General features: G+C 40.3%; 1 protein-coding gene across 3 annotated transcripts in view; it reads right to left on the bottom strand.

Annotated features, from left to right (window-relative positions):
• EVC (EvC ciliary complex subunit 1) overlaps positions 1-25,417 on the bottom strand; it is a 57,260-nt gene that overhangs the window by 15,100 nt on the left and 16,743 nt on the right. For all 3 annotated transcript variants that reach the window (XM_082315286.1, XM_082315284.1, XM_082315285.1), the window contains exons 9-13: positions 24,953-25,169; positions 21,019-21,167; positions 17,452-17,550; positions 6,807-7,019; positions 187-296 (exon numbers count right to left, since the gene is read on the bottom strand). In XM_082315286.1, the coding sequence (XP_082171412.1) occupies positions 187-296; positions 6,807-7,019; positions 17,452-17,550; positions 21,019-21,167; positions 24,953-25,169 (788 nt within the window). The remainder of the gene's footprint in view (positions 1-186; positions 297-6,806; positions 7,020-17,451; positions 17,551-21,018; positions 21,168-24,952; positions 25,170-25,417) is intronic.

Genomic DNA, 25,417 nt, shown 5'->3' with positions numbered 1-25,417 from the left:
TCATGGTATCTGTTTTTTTTAATTTGTTTTTGATACTCAGACAAAAAACTAGAGTAACTGCCTCTCTGTCTGAAGATGCCCATAGTCCCTCAACACTGCTTTCCACAATGTAATGTACACAAGTTTTTATCTGTGCATGCAGCAGTGCAGTTTTACCCCACTGCTTACTGATAAAACCAAGCTTACTCATCACTGAGGCATCCTAGTCTGCTCACGACACCTTGAATTATCTTCTCTTGTTTCTCAGACAGGTGCTTTTGCATCACAGCAGACAGAGCATATTCCTTTATCCATAGCTAAAAGCAGGGGGGAAAAAAAAGTACAATCATAAGATACTCTGATTTCACTCATTCTAGTCACCACATTATGAAATAGGGGTTTACTTGACATTATTTTGCTAAAAACAATCATCCCCCGCTTTCAAGAAACAAACTCATGCTGTATTAAAATTATTCTACTTAGGAATATGTTTTCCTCAGTGGCGAAAGTCTTAAACAAATCTCACTGAAAAGAAAGGGAGGCTTTGCACTGCTTTGGATCAGCCCTGAGCTGTGTCTCCTACAGATTTTCTGGTTTCAGCAACAGAGGAACAAGGGAAAAAGAACAATACGGCACAAAATATTGCATCGACTCTTTATCAGCATGTTGCAGTGGGCTTTTTATTTGTTTTTTTTTTTTTCACTAGTACAGAATGTAGTTTTTATTTTCACTGAACAAAATAAGGATACCATCTTCCATCATACTTTTGTGTGTAGTACACAGTGCTAATGAAATGGAGATTGCGTGATTAGGTTTACGGACTGCAAGTTTACAGCTCCTTCAAGTGACATTTAGATCAAAGAATTTAATCTTTAAATGTTTTGATGGATTTGCCATTAGACTGTAAACTTGTGGAGATATGGACTTAAGATTTTGTTTAGCATATTGTCAGAATTTAATGAATAATAAGCCATAAGATGAAATGGTTGTAAGGTCCAAACTTTATTACCATGAGATGAAGAGTATATTTTAAGCCACACTGGCAGCTGGATAAATGCAGGTTATCCGCAGACGTATGCACAGCCCTAAATTAAATATAATACTCAGGCTCTCTGACAGCTTCACTTCATGTTCTAGCCTCATTCAGAACATGAGGGACTAAATTTTCTATTATTGCAGACAGCAAGGTTTCACTAGATCAATGTGCCTAGCAAAGAATTAGATATGTAATTGAATGATTGTTAGTGTTAGGAACTAGGAGTGGTCCTGGGCCTTCCTACTGGATTTGACAGTCTTTTCCTTGGGAAGCAGTGATCTGTGCAGGAGAGAGGCTTTATCTGTAAGCACAGGATGAACTCCCCCGTGAAGTGCAGAACATCACAAACCACATCATCTTCAACTTTAAAACAAAATCGTATTTCTTTCTTGGAGGAAACCTTACCAAACCACATAGTCTGGAGCAGGATGCCTGGGGAGGATGGGCAGGCAGTCAACAACAGGTGACAGATGGAAAGAGTTCAGCTGCGCATGAGAAGCACAGCCTGAAAGTCTGTACGGCACCGGGGAGCCCACCAGGCTGCTCTCAGAAAGAGCCACAAGGTGCACCTGTGTAGCCAGACCTCAACTGATTTGAGTCTGGCAATCCGTAAAATCATAGAGCACAGCTCGGCACAGTGTCTTCTCTGACTGCATGCTGCAAGTGTCAAATTAAGGTCTGTTAGGTCTCCAGGTATCATCATGACAGATGGCAAATACTCGCTTCAAGTAATAAATGTATCAGTATTTCCCTTTAGCAGCTCTGTGGATATAGCTTCCTGGTGTTTCACACCTCTTTGCATATACCTATTAGATCCATCACATTGTGTATTTTAATGTCTCTTTCAGCAGTTAAAAGAAGGGCTGAAAATGACCTTTTATTTTCTAGAAGTATTTTCATTTTCAATAAGAGACTGGCTGTGGCTCAGACATGGCTTCCCATCATTTTTGGAGACCTGGTTATTCACGGAGAAGTTGCTCTTGAAGGGCCTGTCTGCACACTTACTCTCAGCTTGTGGATTAAATCTGCTGTAGATCACCAAGATACAGAAGACAGGAGATGTTTTCTGAATTACAGTTGGGATGATAAATGATATAATATTGCAGCCAAGAAACTAAAACTTAACACCTCTGCTGCTATCAGTATATCCTATCCAAAAAGGCACTCAGAATGATAACAATGACAGGGATTGTAGTCGTCGTTTCCTTCTGTTTATGAAGAAATAGCCTAGTTCTGTAGTGGTGAACATAGACTTTCTTTTAAAGGAGAAGAATGAGTCACCTCTTCCATTGTGACTGCATTTAAGGTAAGCTGTACGCAAAATTTATAAAAGGTCTCTTCACCCCCCTGAACCCAATGGGAAACTGAGAATACAGCAGAAAATACCCCTGCACACAGTTATTAAACTGAACACTAGCAGTACATCAGCCACATAAGCAGTAAGAGAAGAAAGGAGAAAGGAGGGGGATTATTAAGCATTTAAAATGGGATGACAAATAAGGAAGACTGAGATTTGGACCAAATACTAAAGCAGTGTTTTGTCTCAAAAAAGGCTATTAGGAAGATGATAAAAAAGGGAAGGATCAGCTGGGAATAAGAACATAATATTGTATATTTTACTGGAAGCAACACTTCAATGGTGCACTGGGATGGGCTGGAAGGGCTGGGTATTTTCCACCTCCAAAACAGTACAAGAACTCACACATGCAGGCACAAATGCAGCAGCAAAGATCCTCTGGGAATCTTAATTTGACACTGCTGGCATATTGCTGAAAACCAGCAAAACAGAGACAACTATTTCATTAAGCCAGGTGGAAACGTCAGGCTTTGTGCTGCACCGACCTTCCAACACTGGGCCAAATCTCCGGGCGCCTCTCCAAGCTTTCCTGTTCTTGGGAATGGCCTTACTTTGCTCAGAGACAGGTCAGCACGGAGTGGAGAAAATGACACTGCTGCACAGACTGGGCGGCTGGAACAGAGCTTGGGCTCTCTGATTCCTGCATTTAACCAGTAAAACCAGTGACAAAAGCATGGTAAATGGGGGAGTAAAGCTCCAAGGAATGTCTGGCTTCTTGAAAAAGAGAGTCATTCCAATCACTATGAAAAAATGTGTATAAAATTAAGAGAAAGCAATAAAATGCACACCATGTCAAAACTGGTAAGCAGATGCCGATTCAGCTTTCTGGGTGTCAACCAACAATGTAGGAATGGAGGAAAATCTCCTCACCCTGTTTTTTCTCTGTAAGCTTCTCGGTGTTTTGCTTCCTGGCAACAAGTCCATTACAAGAGCTTCTGGAGCACTGCTAACATTAAGTATTACTCTCTGGCAATAAAGGTGAGGAATATGTCTTTGGCAGGTAATGAAACACATAAAATATTTTGAGTTAGACCTCAGATGCAACAGCAAATTAGACCCAAGTAAGTTCACTCTTTTTTCTGCAGCAATCAGTTTGACGTTTTTAGCACAGATTCTCAGGAAATCGAAGGAAAGCAATTTCTCCCTAACAGCCTGTAGATGGGGTGTGATGCACACTGAATGCCAAGCAAGTACCTCAGCCTGGTGCAGCAGTTTGCTCCCCGTAACCCCTGCCCAGGCAGGAGAGCTCCTCTACAGAAATCATGAGGTAGGGGCTATGTGGGAAAATGCTCAAAATTTATTTTCATTAGTCATTTATTCTCATTTGCCTCACTCACATCCTCAAGTGTATATGGCAAAAGCTAAATACGTAACTGATTTTTTCTTTTAAATTGTAAAAGAGATTCTGTTCCCCCAAAGGACATCATATTCCAGATATGTATAAATGCTAGGAAAGATAATCTAAAAAAAAAATGCCATTCAAGTAAATGGGAAAAACGTCTTTTTGAGCCACCTTGAAAAGCACACATAAATACACTGGTGAAAAGTCTTCTCGTGTTAAGACTTCCCAAGTCTGCAAAGCAGGTGACAATGTTACTCTTAGTATAGTACATTTATCAAGAGGCAAATGAAAGACATATCTCCTGCTGGAAAATGTCTGGTAAATTAAAAGCCCTGTCAATATGAATGTTGATTTATGGATCTTCTGTCATATTCAGCACTGTAACATCTATGGGATCTCCTAAATGACATGATCACCTGTCACAACTGTCTGATCTCTCTTCTCTTCTTAAGGTGGAAACTAAGTGCTCCTTTTTGTAGGATGCAAGTGTCAGCTTATTGCTTAAATGTGCATGCTGCTGCGTTTATCCTAGGAAAGGGCCAAGAAATGCATTTGAACATAATATAATGAGTTACGTGATGTTTTTCCGACCTGTTTATACAGGAAAATCTGCCAGCCTAGCTTTGGTGGAATAGCTATCTCCCTGCATGCTCTCTTTGGAGATATAGCAGACTTTTTTCCAGTTCAAACCACTTCCAAAAAGCCACATGCATTAAGTTAAAAAAGCTACTTAAGCTCCTGCAAAGAATATCGTCTTGAGGAATCACACATTTTTCCACTAGGAGAAACCCTTGTCTCTTCTAGTAATGTATCCCACAGAATCACTCCTCCTTAAGACAGCTCTGTCTGCTGCTCAGGAAATTTTTACATTGCCCAACTGCAGTGCTGGTGACCTAGAGACCAATGTGAGAGCTCTGTCATTGCTAAATGAGTTCCTCTATAGCTCAGTAATTACTGTTAATGATGTAAGAAAACCCTTTGTTCTTTTTTTTTCAGCTAGGAAGCCATCCTCTTTGTATTATGAATGCTACGGTACACTGAAAGCGATGGAAAGTCAACTTTCTAGTTTAAATAACCTATGCTTGGGCATGACTGGAACATCTGAATTCACGTACAATGAATCCATCACACAGTGTTGCCCAAAGCACTAGGTGCTGGAGATGATAAACTAATCCTTTTATTGCTTGAGAAAAAAGTCCCAGGATGTGGTTTCTCCACTCAATAGTGTGCCCAACGACAGTAACAGAGGAATGCATAAACAGCATTTTTGGAACAGAACTTTAGACTTGAGATCTCTCCCTCTGTGAAGAGTCTCCTAGCCCTTGAGCAACATCCTCTATGGCCCTGAACAATGGCTGAGGTTCAATGGGACAGTGGAAGGACCAGAGCAGAGGTGCCCTAACATGCACTCTGACTTCTGAGACTAATCATAAGTTGCACACCAGAACCTCCTCCTTCTCTGACTGTGTTTTTTAATGACAGCAGATACCACCACGGTGCTTTGGTCTCCATGCACTATGAGACATGCTTGTAGTGCACCTACTAGTCCAGGCTGCTCAGGACATTCACATACAAGGACAGGCAATTTGTGAACCTTTGGTGAACGTGAAAATAAACAGCAACCCAGAGGTTTAAGCTTGCCAAGTGAGGTATTGAATCTAATCCTTGATAAAAAAGGGGTGAAACAAAGCATTGAGGTCAGACACTGTTTCATTAATCACTGAAGGTATAGGTATGCCAAATTCAAACACTAAATGTCAGCCAGCAGTCCTAGAAAACACAAATGCTCAACCTTAACTTAAAGCATATGAGCAGACTCATAGGCATCAGTGGTCGGTCCCAAGCATATTTTAGTTTAGTCTGCTAGATATTGCTGTGACACAGAAACCGAAGAGGCAAGCAGAACTGTTTTTCAAAATAGTTGAGATAACAGGTGAGTTACAATAAAGTAAATATAAAATGATCAGGGAGGTGCATGTTGTATAACTCCAGATTAAGGAAAAAAAAGAGGAAAAAAAGGAAATGGCTAAAAATTTCCAACAAGTAATTTTACTTTTGTATTCCCAAGGGTATTCTAAAATGACTGGTCAGCAAACCACTCTACCAGAAGCCCACAGTTTCCTGAATCACAGGGTTTTATGGAAGAACTCTAAATATGAGTGGGTAGAAAAGTTAAACATCTTATAGCAGTCTGTAATAGTTAGGGACTCAATCAGTACCTTATTAACCATGTACTAGATTGTCCAGGCACTTTGGAGAATGAGGCTAGGGAAAAGTATGATTTTGCCAGTGTCAAAGAACTCTGCCAACCTTTTATTGAAGAAGCTCCAATTACTCTGTATGTTGCAGCACACACTTGACATTTGAGAAGTGGCACAACTTTGTACACAGAAGGTCTGTCTTTGACCAAGCTGTGTTAGTCTTCAAAGCAGTATTAAAAGAGACATAGCATTGCATGAATAAATTGAAGGTATATTTCAGTTCCAGCCTAATGCTGAAGATATCTGCCTCTGCATTTGCTGTTGTTGCTTTTCTCCTCTGGTGTCAATGCCCCCTATGCTGGGCACAGACCAGGAAAGCTAGATGTGTGTTTCTTTACCTTCTCAGAGTAAAGAATAAGTTTTATATAAAAGGATCATATGTTTCCAATTATTATAGTATTAATACATAAAAATGATTAAGAAATATTTATCATTGTAAGGCCTCCTTTCCTGTAAACTGTACTCATATGTACCCTCTTCAAACAGATCAGGTGAAGGGTTTTTTTAACTGTTTCTGCAGATGCTCAAGAGTTGAGGACATCAGACAGCAGCCTTGCCAAAAAATGTTTATGTGCTGACAAAGCCCTCAAACACTGTGGACAGATGTTCAGTAATTACTCTGACTCCTCTATGCAAGTCTACACGTACATCTACATATATTCACTCCATACTGCAGGTCAAACTCCCCATCCTGAGTCTCATCCTGTGTCTGGACCCAGGCTGTATATTTGTAGACAAAATACTCCCCACAGATAAATATCTTGATTTTTTTTTTCCATATCCCTGTTTTTAGACCCTTGGGTCCCAGAATGTAACATGGCTCTTTCTTACTTCTTTTTCTTGCAATAGCTGTTCCTGGAAAAGCTTCCAGCGTCTCTGGCGGTGGGTCTCCCATTTCTCCAGCTGAGGGACCAAATTCTCCTGCCATTCCTCTTTCAGAAGCTCACATTCTCTTACAGAGAGGCCGGTCACAACTGGCAGGGTCTGAAGAAACAGCTCCGTCACCAACTCCGCTAAAGTACTGGAAGCTTTAGAGTACAGCTCCTAACAGGGACAAAGAGGGAGAGAGAGAGACAGGTGAGAAAGTGAACCCTCCCGGCCCTCTGGGGCTGTTTCACTGCATGTCTCCATGATGCCAGTGAGGGAACCACGTCCCAGTGAAGACACTGGGCCAGTGACCGACGCCTAGAGCTAAAATCCAATGCCACTAATGCTTGAGTTAAAAAGACCAGGTCTTGTAGATGGAACAACTTAAATGTTTTGGTTCAAGGCACACAAGGGTATTTAAAATGCAATAGTGGCATGAGCATGAGACCTTGAATCCGAACTGTTGCCCACATGCAACTACAGTACAAAGAATATCTGGTTTTACTGGCTATGGCAATGTGTTATAAAAACACTTATTTTGAAAGTTGCTGTGGAAACACTCCGATGTAGCACAACACCTCACAGGCACATTTTCAAAGGTGCTGATATGAAATGAATGAAGGCAAGAAAGAAAGAAAAGTTAAAAGAGATGTTATGGCATTTAGTGAGACAAAATTGACACTAGTCATGTTAATACTTGCTGCTCCAAAATATGACACTCTTCAATGCCTTCCGGAAAGACAGAATTATTCAAATTCCTTCTTATGCAGAACAGGTTCAAGCCTAGGAAAACAAACACCTTCCGGTGGTTTTATTAAAACTAGTCCCCTGTAAGTGGCTTTCAATTGCTGAGGCTGTTTCACTCACAAGAAGAGTTTGGGTGATTTAGTCAGATGGCATCCAAGCTAAAAAGTCTGTTCAAAACACATAATTTCACTGCCAAATACACAGTGATGATAGGTGCTGTGTTTGCAAACTTGCTGCAATTTGAGATAATCTCTGAGGAGAAGGCGTGAGGGCAGGCAGCTTTCCCCGGCAGAAAAAACAAAGACACATTGGAAAGGTCCCATGGACACTGCAGTACTCCAGCAGCATGAAGAGCTATTTTTGTGTAAGTTCCACATAATCTTACCAGTCCAAAAAGCTTTATTGCCTACTTGGTTTTGCTTTCATTGCAAAGCAGTGTTAGCCCTCTTGAAAACACTTACATTTCTTTCTTTTCCTTAATATACAGCTAATATTTTTATAACTCTTTTCAGCATTCCTGTTGCAAAAATAAGTCAAGTCTTCTAACTGTTGCCTTCTTTTAAATATAGGTTTAATTACAATGTCTTCAGTGATCAAAATCTACAACCTCTCAATAGAAACACAAAGATATTTATCTAAATGTCAAAACCATTTGTCTGCAGCTCATAGACATGAAAAGTTCTAGTGGACTTGTCTTTTTCTGGGAGAGACACTGGTATAATGTACTACTGTGTAGGAACCCATTCCAACTGCTAGATGTGGTATCATGAAAAAGAAAATAAGACCAAAAAAACCCCAAGAAACAGAAAAGGGTATTAAATTGCAAAGTCAAGAACTCAGAAATAAAGAATGACCAGAACTTAGGTTGCATCTGAAATCTAGTTCTGTGCTCCCATAATGATAACTTCTGGGTTCATGTACTGTTTCCACAGGACCTTTATCGGTTCCATGTTTAGGTTTATCAACACCCATTGAATGGATAGATTTCTCAAAAACCTTTATTTTGTATTTCTCATTTATTGTAAAATATCCAAACTGTGCACTGAATACTAAATTATTATTTTCCTCCTGGGATCCCTCTAGGATGCTAATCACCATATTAATGAGCTGTTTCACAAACAATAAATAGCTTATCTTAAGAGCTCCCTGCAGTAACCTCTTCTTATGGATAAAATTGAGGCACAACACTATCAAGGGTGTTCCCTACACCTTTGAGATGAACTGTCTTGATTTTTTCCACTCTTACCTGTTTAAAGCATGCAGGATTTTCAGAATCTATCACCCACTGGCTTTGTTTAATCTCAAAGTGTTCTGAATTCTTGTAAACTGGGCTATAGGTTTCTGAAACAGGATATTGGGCGTATGAGAATTAGCAGTCAAAGACCCAAAAATCAGATACCTCATTTCTGGTAACACTTCTCCCATTTCTAGCGATTGCTCACAATCTGAACATGACAGTATCATTAGGGTAACATTTGCTACACAAGTGCCTCCTATGCTGAAGGATGGATCTCCCCTACTCCTTAATTATTAAAGTTACCAGTTCCTATTACAAGAAGAGGCAGGATTTATACCATCTTAATCATCTGTGTAGTTGTGGACTTGGCTTTGCTTGCCAACACTAATGCAAAATGGTTTGTTTGAATTCTCTCTTCTGCTGCTATTTATTTTAAAATTCAAGTCTCCAAATTCTCGGATTTAATATAAGCTCAAAGATCCTGTGTTTCTAATCTCCGTATCCCATACAACATTTAAAGAATGATCACTCTATCTCTGTAAACCATCTATCTCTTCTCTGAGCTTTACCACCCTTTCAGGCTAAGTTAATTCTCCTGCCTTTACTGGGTGTTCATGGATATAAGAATTTCTCTTGGGTCTGAAATAGTTCAGGAGCAGTCCAGAGGAGTCTGTGGCATTTCTATTGCAATCTCAAAAGATGTCAGGCAGGGTGTTAAGGAACTCTATTCTGAAACAAAGAGTTCCACCTATGGCAGCTAAATAACTAGCAACACATTTTGCTGCAGAACTGATAGCATTTCCCTGCCATGCTGACAGCTCTGTATTATTATTTACTAGGAAATCTTTTGCACAGAAAATAAAGAAGGTATTTTGTTACTCGCCTTCATGCCATCTTGTTTCAAGACCAAGTGAATAGAGTTCTGCTTGCACTCCCTGAAGCTTTGAATTATATTGTATACTTACCTTTGGCTCTACCAGAGTGGGTGCATAGTTACCCAGGAAAAATGTGACTAGGTTCTGTTCCCACAAAATTACTTACCTACATCAACACATCAATGTGATGGGCCAAGTTATCTTTAGATCAAAGGTGCTTAACTATTTGTTTGCAAAATGTTTCATGGCCCTCTGCTGAAACTAGTGTATGAAAGGATGAGAAAGTGGGATTAGAATTCCAGAGCAGTTTTTCACATCAACAGTCCCTTTAAAAATGAAAATGCTGGGTGAATACATGGAGGGGAAGCAGGACTAAGCAGTATGTTCTTTATATCTCACATGTGTTGCAAACTGGCACGCAAAGCAACAGGAAGCCTAGTCAGGTGCTCTAAGTCCCTGGGACAGTGATTTTTAACAGAACTGAAGACTTTCCCTTTAAGTTCTGTTAGAAATTCTAATCTGTGCAGGATACAAATCCTGTACTTACTGGTCTCATCCGTGGTTCAGGATCACAAAATAAACCACCGTCAGTGGTGACTAGCAAAATACTAACTTCTCTCCAGTGTTCAGGGAACCACTGGCTTCTTTAATCTGAACACGTAATCGTATGGATATTAGATGCCAGGCAGCCGTTGCAACCCAGACTCTAACATGACAGCATGCTCTAGCCAGAGGACATACCACAGGTACAACACGATGGCCACACTGTTTAACGCAGCACTTGAAAAAACGCAGTGGAATGGCCTTTTAAAATTTGGTACGGGAAACGGTAAGTCTACATTTAGGAAAGATTGCAGATGTGATTGAATTCTACCAAAGTGACTCAAGCTAACAAAATAGTTCAAAACTATTTTTACTGTAAGGAATGTACTTGATCTGAAACAGCAATAAAGTCTGTCTGTGAACAGCAACGGTGCACTACCCATTATAAAGCTTATTTTCCACAGGAAAAAAAGAAAACCATTAAGAAATCCTACTGCTTCCAGGGTCTTATTTTTGGACTAGAACCCCTACAAAAGAGTTCTTACAAGCTTTCTGATATGCCTTCTGTTGTTTTTAGAACTTTTACTTAATGAAATTTATTCACATTGATTCCTTTAATAGAATAGCTGATTGCAGTGCTGAATGAACCTGTTTGTAGTACCTGGCAGTCAATCTCAAAGCTTTTCAAAAAATCTCCAGAGAAATTCATCAAGCATAAAGAAATACCGAGGGGTATATGCAGAAATAAAATGGGCTCAGATTAAAATGCTGAGTGTATCTGAATTTCAAACAAGGCAATAAATATGTAATTTTGTCAAAAACCAGGGGAAATACATAGCTTATCAGATTTCACTACAAAACCAAAGAACAATATTAATGCTCTCCCTCAAACCCAAATGATTAAAAGGTTCCTACATGCAGATGAGAATAAAGTGAATAATGAAATTGTGAAGCAGGATATTGTATTTAGAAAGGCTGGTTGTACTGTATTTTACATGTCAGCCACTAACTAGTATATATTATCTCCAAGAGGCAACTGCACAGCTACCTGTTAACTTGTGAAAGCTATTTGTTAACTTGTGATACAACAGCATTTCATTAAAATAATTAAAATTCCTGGTCAAAGTCATAGAATACTCTTGCATGTATCTCCAGAAGCTCAATGGCTAGGACACTTATTTAGGAGGCAAGAGATTCACCTCCCAACCCATACTGTATCTTATTTAGGACAGGGATTCAATACTCGGATCATACATCCCATAAATACTCCAAACGTTCTTGGACACCACTGGCCACTGGAAGATACGTCACATTATAAATTCATGCTAAATGGGGAAAAGCTGATGGTGTGTACTTCTTCCACGTGACGAATTCTGGAATGCTAACTGGAAAATAAAAACGGTACTCTGCTTTTAAGCATCCTAACACCAGTAAAACACAATGACATTGAAGTCATCCTTAGCACAAGTTAATAAAAAAAAGTTTCATTTCCATACATTTAAAATGGAGGTTCATTGAAATTCCAGTCTTGCCCCCTCACTGGTCCTTTTTGATTTATTCAGGAGGCAGTTTCAATCTTCTCTTTTGATACTCCCTTTTTAGAAATGTGCCTGTGTAGATAAGGTTATGTCCTTTACTAGATCTAACTATTAACAAATTGTGAATCCACAGAGAGGTAAAATAGATTTTTCTTATGCAATAAAGCATAAGAGGGCTATCCATATCAGGCATCTTCTATTAGCTTTGACTGAAATGACCAAATGAAATTTAATCAATCAGTGCCCAAACCCAGAACCAGACCGAGCTCGCATGGTAAGAGTTCACAAATTTCATCTATTAGATCATGCTGTCTTTCAGCCTTTTTGGGGTAAGTCACAGGGCAAAATTTTCAAAAGTGAGCACTTGAGGTGGATGTCTCTTGATATGGATTTCCATCTGAGACAAGCTGTGGGTGATTCACCTTGAAAAGAAGCTAGCTCTTGGTACCCAAAAATGCAGTCCACTCTATGAAAAGCATCCCTAACCTGATGTTAATGAAATTACATAAGGAAAGTAATGAAAGAGTAAGTCTCTGGGAATCTGTACTTTTTATTTTGACAAAAATAAATTTTCCCTTTTTATTAACAAAGGAAAAAATAAAATACTTTGCTTCAACCTCACATTCATGTTTACCCATTCATAAAATGTTTATTGCCTTGCCTGTTGATAATACTCATTACTTAATAGCTTTTATTCTAAATCCCTGTGCATTTCTATGTTCTGTCAAGTGAAATAACATTCTGGTGAACTGCTATCAGCAAAGGGGAATTATAAATGACAGTAAATTGTGTGTTTTTATGGTTTTGATGTTAAGGCTGAGGAAAAATAATTATCTTACCATAGACTATGTAATTCCTAGCTGTTAATTGATTTTCTTTGTGCTATCTGTATGTCTGTTCTCTTAATAATGAACTGTTAACCACCAACCTCTTTTCACTTCTCCTTTCCCTACTGAAATAAGTAGGTAGCTCACAAAAAAAAAAAAGGAGAAAGAAAAGATTAAAGGTTGGTGAACATTTGATATGCTAAACTTGAGACAGACTTGCAAGGAGCTAGCCGTTAATCTTTTCAAGAGATCACGAGAAACGAGAAACAGAACAGGATATATTGGGGGAGGGTGCACTGTTACCGCAGCACAATATCCCTTGTGTACGGGATAACTCTGCAGACTGTGTTTATGAAAATATTAGGCTGAGCCATTCAATTACCTCTGACACAATTCCTCCCTCAGTTATGATACAATGTGATAATCAAAATCACTTGCCCCCATTCCTCAACTGGCACTTCAAAAATCAGTTATGGAGCCTGTGTCTAGACACAGACTATTCACCTTCAGCGCACTATTTTAATCCACTAGTATGGTTGAAAAGTCCTACGCTATCCTCCAAATAGAACTCATTCATTCACTTCAGGCATCAACAGACTCCATTGACCTTGGCTAGATCATTTTAATTGATTTATTCGTGTGTACACAAAACAAACCTACTCAATTATTCTATGCAAACACAGTCAGCTTCCAGATCATTGCATTTTTACATATTTATTCACCAATTTGGATAATTCTTTGACGTACTGTAGCACTGCAGGCTACAGTAGTGCTAGAGGGTTATATAAATCTATCTTGGTGAACTCACGAACTGCTTAAAAGGGGAAAAAATGCAAAAATAAAAAAGGCATAGAAATTTGAGAAGGGCTTAGAAGAACACTGTGAGAACAAGGTAAGGATCTTCTCCCACAGGTGAGTGGCACTTACAGGTAAGTGACATCTTTTTTTGTGTTCCCAGGATATTCATTGGTTCCCTATTTGGTCACATGGTGACCTTTTCTTTATATTTTAATATCACCCCTTGCATTGAGGTCATCTTTCTACTTATTCATGAAATTAAGCCTGCCAGGCTTGCTTCCCTGCTTGCTTATACCAGGACAAACCAAGGTAACTGTTGAAATAAGTCAAATCATTCTAGTGCACAACTGAAGGAGGAATGGAGGGCCTAAACTTTCTATCACATACAAGCCTTTATCACATATAAGACCTTGCCAGGTCCTTTTCCCTTGGAAAAAAAAGGTGTAATGGCCTTCAAATACAGCAGCTAAGGACCATGACCTTAGGGTCTTGGGCTTCTGTGCTTGGTCAAATGAATTTGTGAGAGTGCAACCCTTGGGAACTTTATGCTAGCTGTCTTTCTTGAGGATTTATTCTGGTTTGTCATCTACAGTGCAAGTTTTGATACAGTACTTAAATGGAGGTGGATGGTTTAGAAAGTTGATATAGGATGGAGGCACCTGTATGCTCCAAGACAGTTTCTTTGAAAGCTGCTAGTAACTGCTTTTAGCTGAAGGCATGCCTGAGAATGGGACTTAACTCTGTCTACCTGGGTATTATGTATCTCTCTAGCACTGGTGCTGTTACAGTACATGAACTTATTGGATATTACACCAAATGGTCATTTGTCTGAACCAACATGGTTGTTCTTTACTAGGATATTGGGGTTTATCTGATAAATTGCAACATTGATGATGCCCCAAGGACCATGAAAGCAACTTAAGAAAATGGAGGGCTTGAATGTGGAAGAAAAACCTCACCATGGTTTGGGTTCTGCTGCCCTTAATCTGAAAAGTGTGGTGTGATTCATTTCAGTTCCGGGGGCTTCCAACCAAAGTCAAGATGGCAATGGGTACACAAGCAGGAACTTGTCTGGAACCCTAGATTCTGTGAGTACTAGACAATATTAGATTGTTCAGCCCAGAAGAAATATGTGGTATTTCTTTAACCCTGGGCCAGTAGAGAGTATGAGCTACTTGGTACAGGGGGCATATAGGATGACATTGGTAAATCTTGGTCATGGAGAAATTGTGATTTAGATAACACTTTGTCTCCTCTTGGATTTAGGTAATTAGCTCCTAGTAAGACATCTCAGTTTTACCTCCCTTAAATCCAACAGCTATTTAACTTCTGTGTGTGGGAAAGCATAACTACTTTGTGCAGTTTTGCAAGGCTAATCTTCATTTGCAACAAAATAAAAACTGGGCTGAACTCTTAAATATTTAATTACTTCTAGTTCTTTCCACTCTGACTGTGTTTACAAATGTATGAATGCATCTTTTTTAAATTGTCTTGTGGTCTATCTGTGGACCACAGGCTGAGGAGTATTCATCTAAATATCTGTGGAGCATGCCAGGGTGACTTTAGAGAGTTTCACTCAGTTTTTCCAGTAATATTGCTAGGCTGCTGTTACTACTGGAATGATAAAAAAGCAACAGAACAGAACTCTCTACTGGTGAACTTCTTTTCTTGCCTTCTAACTTACTTACTTAAGCAAGTAACACATGCTTGCAGTTATGGAAATACGGAGATTAAGTGAACAATAGAATGTTTAACCAAATCTTTAATTTAACCTCTTCCTTGCTCATGGTAGAACAGAAACAGCAGACTCCAAACCTTCCAAATAAGTGCAAGGCAAATGACTACCAGTTAAGCTTCAGGGAGTACAGACCTTCTGAAATGACAACACAGAGCTCTGCAGTGTTTGCAGATGTGCCAAACTAGCTTGTTCAAACCCGCCTGGGACATAGGTCTTGTAGCACAGAGCTGACTATTGCCACATGAGGGTTGCTGGTACCCAGCTGGTTAGTCTAATGTTTGCTTGCTTAGGTCGACCTGAGCAGCAGTCACACCACTGCACTGTGGAGTATCTCAAATCTCTGTCACCTTCCCATGGGTATCTTGCCTTCCCCATTGGCAGCAGTAGCTTCTACCTAGCAGAAACCCAGAGAAACTAAGTGAAGGGGCAAAGCCCTGATGCCCAGGGAAAGGCTTCTGCTTGTCCAAGGTGCACTTCTGCTCTGAAAGTGTGGTGGAGCAGAGAGAGAAGCAAAGGCATTGTGGTTGTGAGATGCAACTCCTTCTCTTAATGGCAAATCTACTTTTGATTTTATCACCCAGACAATGGACAACGTGTGTAACTACTGCATTTCCCTCAGCTGTAGAAGTCGGAACAGCTCCATTTACCTACAGTGGGGCTATGCTCATTTGTATTGTCTCTTCTTTTTAGCTTATACTGCTTACAAGGTGTATTCAGAAGCAGTCTGCTCTCCTAAAACCATCTGTAGTACATGTATTTAGGGTTAAGGGGAGAAAGTGCAGTTGTTCATTACGTTAAATGTCACAATAAAAATGTTTTATTATAGGAAAAAAAAAGCGGAAATTAAGATCTGTGGACCCTCATTCAACAGATGCCAGCTGGATCATGGTACTTTCAGTTTTTCATGTCTGGCAGTGTTTGTTTGGGTCTAGGAATAAGAGAGCAGCTGTAATATGGAATATAATGGCTTAGAGCTGGGAGAATTGGCAGAGTTCAAGTTTGCGCAGCTCTCCTGGCAACTTGGCAATTCTAGAAACACTTAATTCACTCAAACCAATTTTTCTTTAATGGAAAAGAAAACTTAGCTAACAGTGCTGAAAGAAATAGGATTTTCAGTCTGATCTTAGTGTCACTAAAGCAGAATATACAATAAAGGAAAGAAATATAATTTCACAAATGAAGTGGAACTGTGCAGGGTAAAAAAAATTGTTTGGTCTCCAGAGACTTCATGTGAATTGAGGAAGGGGGTGGAGAAGCTAGTTAACTCTGGAGAATGAACTGTGGCAGTAGTATCAGCAGACATGTTGACTTTTCTTAAATTAAATAGCCTTGTACAATTAATCTACTCTGATTCACTGGCATAGCCCTCCAAGCAAACTTTTCCTCTCTCCAAAGCAGTAGTTCTCAAATATCCTGCTGCTTGTACTATGACATAAAACCATGACAAAACTATTTGTTCTAAATACAGTTGCATTATTTTTTTAATCAATTGAATTTGAAAAAGTGCATGTGGACTAGTGCTAATTAAGACTGTGTGGGTATCTTATCCTAACGTGGTAGGGACTACAAGCTTCCATAACACCCTGATCTGGTCATAATTAATCATGACAAGGATCCTGTTGAGCTGAAAGTGATTAGTTCCAGCCTAATTAAAGGTCACTGCTGGCTACAGTTTTGGGCTTCATCAGATAGATCATGTTATCTTATTTTTTTGGTGCAGACAGAAAATAATTAAAGATGACGCAAAAGCATGAAGCATCTACATATTTTCCAAATCAGTAGCATAAGGAAGTGTAAAAATATTACTTACACCAAAGATCTCAACTTATTTCAGGGAACTAGCTAGTGTCAAAACAATTTCTTTGAGAGAAAAAGAGATGGGAAAACTATTTTTGGAGATGTAGTAAAGTTAACTACAAATAGTATCATGCTACCATGGTGCAGAGGAGATAATTATGCTACATAAATGAAGTCTCTCTCCTGGTAGTAGTGCCAGACATTGTATGCTCTCAATGTTACTGCAGCCTTGTCAGCCACCCAGGCAGCATGTTTTGGCAGACCACAGAGGCATTTTCTGACTAATACGAGGTTAGGAAACATAGTGTGTTGGGGACATAATGGAAAAGGCAAGCTAACGTGGAAGACTGTCCTGTCTCCATCTCCTGGTTTGCCAGCCTCGCTTCCTGGAGCTGCCATGATCTCTCCTGCAATTCCCCAGTCCTCCCCAAGGCCTGACATTGTGTAGTGGGGTTAGAAGATCCTTCATAATTATTTTAGTAAATAACACATATCACTAGAGGTGGTACCTTGTAGAGATCTGCAACAGCCTCTGTGCTCTCGCAGTCATCCTCTTCCTCCAGTTCCCACTGTGCTTGCCAATGCTTCTCTAACAGCTCATGGTAAGCCTAAAAGAAACACAATAGGTATATTTAAATAGCTGAAAAGGTTTTGATAGCATCTTGTGGTCCTCCCCTTCCCTGATCCCCTTCCCATGTACCATCACAATAGTAAGTGTTTACCTGGAACCATGACTCAGAGGGAAATCAAACTTGCCTTACCACCTTAATTTCAGCATATCCAGTCTTGAGTATGAAACTCCATAGCCTCAGCTATTTGGGGTTAAATAATATGTACCTAATATTGGAAAACATGTGAAATGATCTGATTTGCAACTTGCTTTCCTGAGGATGAACATCACTTAATCATAGCCAGTACTATGAGGTGCAGAACAGTCATCAGACACCTTAGTCACAGCTGTACCACACTGTATAGGGGTTTTGCACTGGGGTTGGTCGCCATGTCTGTGCTCATTTTGGCTAGGATAGAGTTAATTTTCTTTGCACTACTTGCTATGGGGCTATGTTTTGGATTTGTGCTAGAAACAGTGTTGATAATACAGGGATGGTTTCGCTACTGCTGAGCAGTGCTCACACAGAGTCAAGGCCTTTTCTGTTCCTCACCCCACCCCACCAGCGAGGAGGCTGGGGGTGCGCAAGAAGCTGGGAGGGGACATGGCTGGAACAGCTGACCCCAACTGATCAAAGGGGTATCCCATACCGTATGACGTCATGCTTGGCATATAAAGCTGGGGGAAGAAGGAGGAAGGGGGGGGACATTCAGAGTGATGGCGTTTGTCTTCCCAAGTAACTGTTACACGTGATGGAGCCCTGCTTTCCTGGGGATGGCTGAACACCTGCCTGCCGATGGGAAGCAGTGAATGAATTCCTTGTTTTGCTTTGCTTGCGTGCGTGGCTTTTGCTTTGCCTATTAAACTGTCTTTGTCTCAACCCATGAGTTTTCTCACTTTTACCCTTCTGATTCTCTCCCCCATCCCACCGGGGGGGAGTGAGCGAGCGGCTGTGTGGTGCTGAGTTGCTGCCTGGGGTTAAACCGTGACAATGTCCCATGGTACAAACCACGACAATGTCCCATGTCAGATGACACTCAGCCTAAAAGGCTGATCTATGACTTGGTCCTGATTTGGTCCTTGGTCACAGATTTAAGAGGGATGCAATTTTTTTCTTCAACCCAGGACTGTGATGTGTTGGCAAGCTCATGTGCTGTAACGGAAGACTAAATTTCACAAACTAAGAACATCTCATTTTATAGACTAATGAGTGGTCTTATACATAAATATTCCATGTTTTGATTTAAACTGCGAAGTGCCCTCTTACATTCCCCGTGGTAAATATGGCTTTCTTTGTTAGATATGTCAATAGGACTCTTCTAAAGAGCACAAAAGTGCTCATAAACTCTTCATGTACAGGTCATCCTTGTAGAGGTGGACTTTAAAATTCACACTTACCATGAAATCGTAGTTTACCAACAGAATATGACAAGTTAATTGCTGTAACTTCTATGCCCACCTGCGGTAGGGCTGAGCAAGACTGGGTTACTGTAACTGGGACTTTTTGGCTTGTGTGCTTCACTTGATCATTCCTGTATTTCCTACCAGTAAAAAAACCAAAATGAAAATGCTCCTTTTCCAGTGGAAACATAGATGAAGGAAACAGAATGATACAGGGACTCTAACCTTTACTATCTAGGTCATTCTGTCATAGAAAAAAAATCAGAGCTGCAGCAACTAAATCATTACCATCCAGCTTGTGTTCAGAAGAAACCGATGTGAAGAAAGTTCATTGCAAAATCCAACTTCTTAATTTGCAACCACTTAAAATTCAGCAGAAAGGTCAGTTACTGCTGAAGCTGCTACCATGGTGGTGCGAGCTCTTTGATGTGGTGGAGGGGGGAAGGCAGAGAAGAAAAGTGCATTTGATGGGTACAACTCTGGGCTCATGGTAAGGACTCAAGACCAAGCCCTTCACTGCTGGGCTAGCTATGAAACCATGAAACAGGTTTAAAATAGCTCCTCAATGCTGAGGGGATTGTTCGCACAAAATAATTACTGGACTATTTAAGTCAAATCATGGGAGCTGCAGATATACACGTTTTTCTTATTCTACAAAGATTCTCTGGACTCAATACCCCATCTGTTCTGGGACAAAAGGATCTCTCCATTGCGGCAGCAGAAAGGCTTAAATTTCTGACTTGCTTTATTATTTGCACACAGACATTTCATAACATTAAGACTCAGTTGTATTCTGTCTTGCAGCATAAAGTGCAAGTTGCCCATTCCTGCTCAGCCTGTCAAAAGCAGATTGCTAGTCTACAGGCTAACTAAGCTTGTTAGCTTTCTAAGGTGTACAGAATAGAGCATCTCTTGCACAAAGCTGTGTGGCTCTAACTCTGTAGGGGAGAGGTCTTCATACAAAATTTCTGAGCTTTATTTAAATAAGTTGGGATGTGTCCAAGAGTTTTGAATGATGTGTATAAGGAAAATACATTCACAAGCGCTCAATGGCTACAAAAATGTGTGAGAGAATCCTTTGTCTCAAGTTACGAAAAGCCAAAGTAGTAAAATGTGCTCTACTGTTTTCAAGTGCCTGAAATCTTTTGTTTTGAAGTGAGGTGTTGCCAGACAGGTGTTGCACACAAGAACAGTAACTGCATTATCGAATTCATACAATATAATTCAAGAACTTGTCCCTGCAGTACCAAATTGCAGTGTTGAGATCAATAAATTTTGACAGTTTGTTACAGCTGGAATCTGGGTCTTCTCATACAGTAATTTATCTAAGTTATTATATTTCATCAAAAGTTTAATGCTGCTGGATGTAACCACTTTAACCTTAAATTATTTCTCTTCATGAAAATTGAGGATTGATTTTTTTATTTCTTAATAACTTGGGTCTGTGGTTCTCAGCAGTTATAGGAGTTTTGCAGCTCTCAGCATTTACAGCTAAGAACTCTGATTTCATATACACATTCTGAACAATAGCAATAGAGCTCTATAGAAAATATGGCCAAGAAAACATTACACTGGCCATTGTATACCATATTAAACTATCTATTGCAAACCTTCTCTAAGGTATCCTGCCAGCGATCAGAATGAGTTTTCCTTCTGCTTATGTGAACTTTGATACTCTTTTGAGCCTCAGTAACCTCACTTATAGAAAAGTAATTAGATCAGTGCAGTCTGTTTTCTTCTGTAATGCACGCTAAATACTTTCCTCCAGGAATTTCCTATATTGAACCAAATACATAGTATCTAAGTAAAAGATGTTTTCTACAAAACATGCACTCTAGCATTAACACCCTTTGGCATTTTGTTCCAATGTGACAAGACCAAAACTGAAGGAAAAGTCTCTAGACAAGCCTAGACAACAGGGGGTGTGACCCTATCCTACCTGTGCTACTGTACACAATTCTTAGGATGACCCCAAAATACCAATTTTATGGAACTGGGAGAAATCTGTGATATATTTGGCCTTAAAAACCAATGGAACAGTGAAAATAAGCTTTTACCTGCTCACCTTAAGAAAATCATGAACATCTTTAATATGAAAAGTTTTACTGAGGAGACTCCCTTGTTCAGTTTTCTGTCTGTGTTTGAACTCTTCTCTCTTCTTTGCACGGCACTCTAGTCGTTTCAAGATCAGGTCTTTACTTTGCTGGATACATTCTGGAACATAAACTACCGATGATTAGATAGCACATCTCCACAGGGAGAAAGTAGCATCTGCTACTGTCACACAACATAAGCTCACAGAAATCTGTTAGTGAGTGAAATAGGCAAGTAATTACCATACAGGATTTCAAATTTGATTCTTACTCTGATGGTCTTTTTAGATATGAACTTTTGGGCTGTTACAGGGCACTTACATCTATCAGGTTTTTGGATTACTACCATCCTGCACCCTCCCTTTCACTGCTGCTGCTGCTTATGCAAAGGCAGTGAGTTAGAAGAAACAGATTCCCACCTGCAGCACCCCAAACCTCACCCTTCTGCTCTGGGAAGGTCCAAAAGTGGCTTATTACCTAATTGCAGATACGCAAATGCTGCTGCAAGGACAGGGGCAGTAACATATGGCGGGGATAAAAGGTCTAGAACAGTGCTAGTTCAGATTAGCTTGAACTGGCATGGAGCCACACCAGGCTTCCAAAGTGACTCATCCAGGAACCTGCAGCAAAAGTTGTCAAGGTCCCTCTGATTTTGTGCTAGTACTGTGAAATATTTGGGACCGAGTTCTTCCCCCCTTCATCACACCTACAGCTCCAAGTGATTTATAAATTCATGAGTCTATCTGGACCCTGTGCTGCAGGGTGGAATTGGCACTTACGATGTTCTGCCATTACTTCACGTCTCATTGCCTGTCCACCTAGCAAGAATGTTGTTCTTTTCTTCCACTCAACCTGCCCCAGGCCAGTACTTCACTCCTGACACAGGCAGCTAAAGGGGAATGCAAAAAAATAAAATATAGCCATCTGTGGCTGCTGCCCTGCCACCACATCAAGCTGCTTTAACTATGAAAAATTATTTCATGGAGAAATAAAGGAGTACAGTACTGTAGCACCGAGCATGTTACTTATTCTCCATGCTAATTTATCACGCTTATCCGCAGGCTGATGATGCACTGACAAAACACTTGAAGTGCACTAAAAGTACAGGAAAGCCTGTAATAAAAATGTCATCTGAACAAATGTAGCAACCGTTATTTTTAAACACTACTTGATTCTTTACTACTTCCTTGTTTGTTTCCTAGGAGCAGAGTCTTGCTGGCTTTGTGTTCTGCTTGTGAATTATAGGTACAGTTTAATTTACGTATTTAGGAGCTCATAAGCAAGGTCAACATAGACTCTCATGTGAAAATGCTGCTCTCCAGTTTCTTTTTTTTTTTAAGCACATTTCATTTCTACCTAAAACCAGGAGGTTGATAATGCCCTTCTGCACAGGCAGTACTAACTATAATATATAGCTATATATAACTCTAAACATCTACTTTGCATAAAATCAAGGCCTTGATAGAGGTATTTTTGCTTTGGGACAAGAGAAGCTTGACAAAAAGGGGGAGAAAACACACACAAACGTACATTTATGCTTAAGGAATGTTAGTGGCTGAACCTATGCAAAGACTATGAACTAGGCATGCCAGTTTTAGGAGCAAACATCCATGAAATAATCTGTATCACGATATACATGAATTCATGAGTATCAGAAAACTGTTCACATGGTTAACTGATGTTTTTAAAGTGGAGCAAGTCTGCAGCATGGGACTTCCCATCACGTTCTATGCTAAAATCACTGGCTTGGTAGATGAAGGGAGAGCAGTGGATATTGTCTACCTTGACTTCAGCAAGGTTTTTGACACAGTCTCCCATCAGATCTTCATAGAGAAGAGGATGAAGTATAGGCTGGATGAGCAGACAGTGAGATGGATTGAAAACTTGCACAAAGTCCACCTGGAAGCCAGTAATGATTGGTGTATCCCAGGGGTCAATACTGGGTCCAACCCTGCTCAGTATCTTCATTAATGACCTGGACGATGGGGGCAGAGTGTACCCTCAGCAAGTTTGCAGAGGTCACAAAAAAATGGGAGGAGTGGCTGACAGACCAGAGGGTCATGCTGCCATCCATAGGGCCCTTGACCAGCTGAAGAAATGGGCTGACACAAATCTCATAAAGTTCAACAACGGGAAGTGCAAAGTCCTGCACCTGAGGAGGAATGACCCCAGGCACCAGTGCATGCTGAGGGCCACCCAGCTGGAAAGCAGTTTTGCAGAAAAGGATCTGGGGATTTTGATGGACACCAGGTTAACAGGAGGCAGCAATGTGCCCTTGCAGCAAAGAAGGGTAATGGTATCCTGGGCTGCATTAGGGAAAGCATTGCCAGCAGGTGGAGGGAGGTGATCCCTCCCCTCCACTCAGCACTGGTGAGGCCACACCTGGAGTGCTGTGTCCAGTTCTGGGCTCCCCAGTACAAGAGAGACATGGACAGACTGGAAAGAGGCCAAGAAAGGGCCATGAAAATGGAACTGGAATGATACACTGAACATCTCTCCTATGAGGAATGGCCAGAGAGCTGGGGCAGTTCAGCCTGGAGAAGAGAAGGCTCAGGGGGATCTTTTCAATGCATATAAATACCTGGAGGGAGGATGCAAAGAAGACAGAGCCAGGCTCTTTTCTGTGGTGCCCTGTGACAGGGCCAGAGACAATGGGCATAAACTGAAACACTGGAGGCTCCCTCTAAACATCAGGAAATGCTTTTTTACTGTGAGGGTGACCGAGCACTGGCACAGGCCGCCCTGGTAGGTTGTGGAGTCTCTACCCTTGGAGATCTTCAAAAGCCATGTGGATATGGTCCTGGGCAACTGGCTGTAGCTGACCCTGCTGGAGCAGGGGGGTTGGACCATATGACCTGCAGAGATCCCTTCCAACCTCCACCATTTCGTGATTCTGTGAATTGCTGACCATGAGATATGGCACAATTTATCAACACGAAGCCTGAATGTGAATGAGCAGCACTGCAGCAAGAACACACTGGAACAAGACCACATTCATTCTGACTATTCAGTTGACTGAACTCTAACCCTCATGCCATTTTGCTACAACAATTTTCTTTAAATATGCCCACAAATAGCAGAAATGTTTCTGGAAAATATGTGAGAGTAAAATACTTCTCACTGTTTTCTTTTTGGCTGAATGTGTATTATAATTTTCCATGAGTGCTGACGGGAAGCACTGAGGCCTTGATACAGCACCTATCAGAGAAGTTGGGGGTATGCTTCTCAACACGTTGGGCATTAGGTAACGTGCAAAGTGACACAGGGAGAACCTTAAATCAGTGGGTCAGTCAGCTTAGACTTTGTTATAATTGTGTACTTTACAGATAGGCAATGTGAAGGGCTGTAAGAGGAAGAGGAAAAGACTGTTTTAAGAGAATTTTAGTCTGATATAATAAGAGAGAGGTTTATTTGAAGATCATAAGCCTTAAAGTTATCTTTTCACAAGAATGATAGCACAAATATGTTTTGTGTATCTTCTGGCTCCACACACTATCAGGATATCATAAGACAGTATTCTGCACATACACAGCTATTACTGCCCCTAACATTAGCCAGTATCACCGACAATGTCAAGTACGTGAACAGTAAATGGAGAAATCTCACAAATAATTGTAACAAATGTGAGTCTTCTTTAATCTTCAAATTAATGAAGTAAGGTATAGATTATGTGAACTGTAGAGTAAGTTCATAGTAATGCCTGAAAAAAGACCTAGAAGGCTTGAAGCCAAAGTTCCTATTCTAAGTATCCACCCTTCACAGTAACAGTGTTCTTGGCCAATCCATCAATACCTTTTTAAAACAGAGGGGTATAAGGCCGAAGCCATAATTTTTTTATTACTTAATACAACAATGAGAACTCACACCCATATTTGTTAAGTCATGAGCTCTGGTCTAAGTACTCACCATTACTGAAATGGGCCAGTTGTTCCCAGAAGACCTTGTGCAGATCCGTTAAAAGTTCTTCCTTTTGTCGGACTGAGAGATTATTCTTTACAGTTAAATGGTCCAGACTATTTGATACAATATTTAATTTATACTTGCACTCTTCTGGTATATAGGACTTCAGTGAATCGATCATTTTCACCATAAGCTCCCAGTTGAATAACCTTTCCTGAATGTCCTAAAATAAACATAAAAAAGTCCTGTTTAGAAAGCAAGAATGGGTCTTTAGTTGTGCGTGCCCTTTCGTTGAACTTTTCATTCCCAAACTATGCAGAAAACCGAGGAGGCTTCTCAAGACTATGTGAATAACTTTCTTCAGGTACTTAAATGCTTCCGAAAACCTTGACTGGTGTAGGATAGCGGTGGGTTTATCACATGTTCAGTTGCAAGAGCTAATCTAGAACTATTGGTGTTTTTCATTATTTG

Source organism: Platalea leucorodia (assembly GCF_965183815.1).
Source record: "Platalea leucorodia genome assembly, chromosome: 6".
In the NCBI taxonomy this organism is placed as follows: domain Eukaryota; kingdom Metazoa; phylum Chordata; class Aves; order Pelecaniformes; family Threskiornithidae; genus Platalea; species Platalea leucorodia.
The sequence above is the reverse complement of the archived record's forward strand: the minus strand, read 5'-3'. Positions and strand labels throughout refer to the sequence as shown.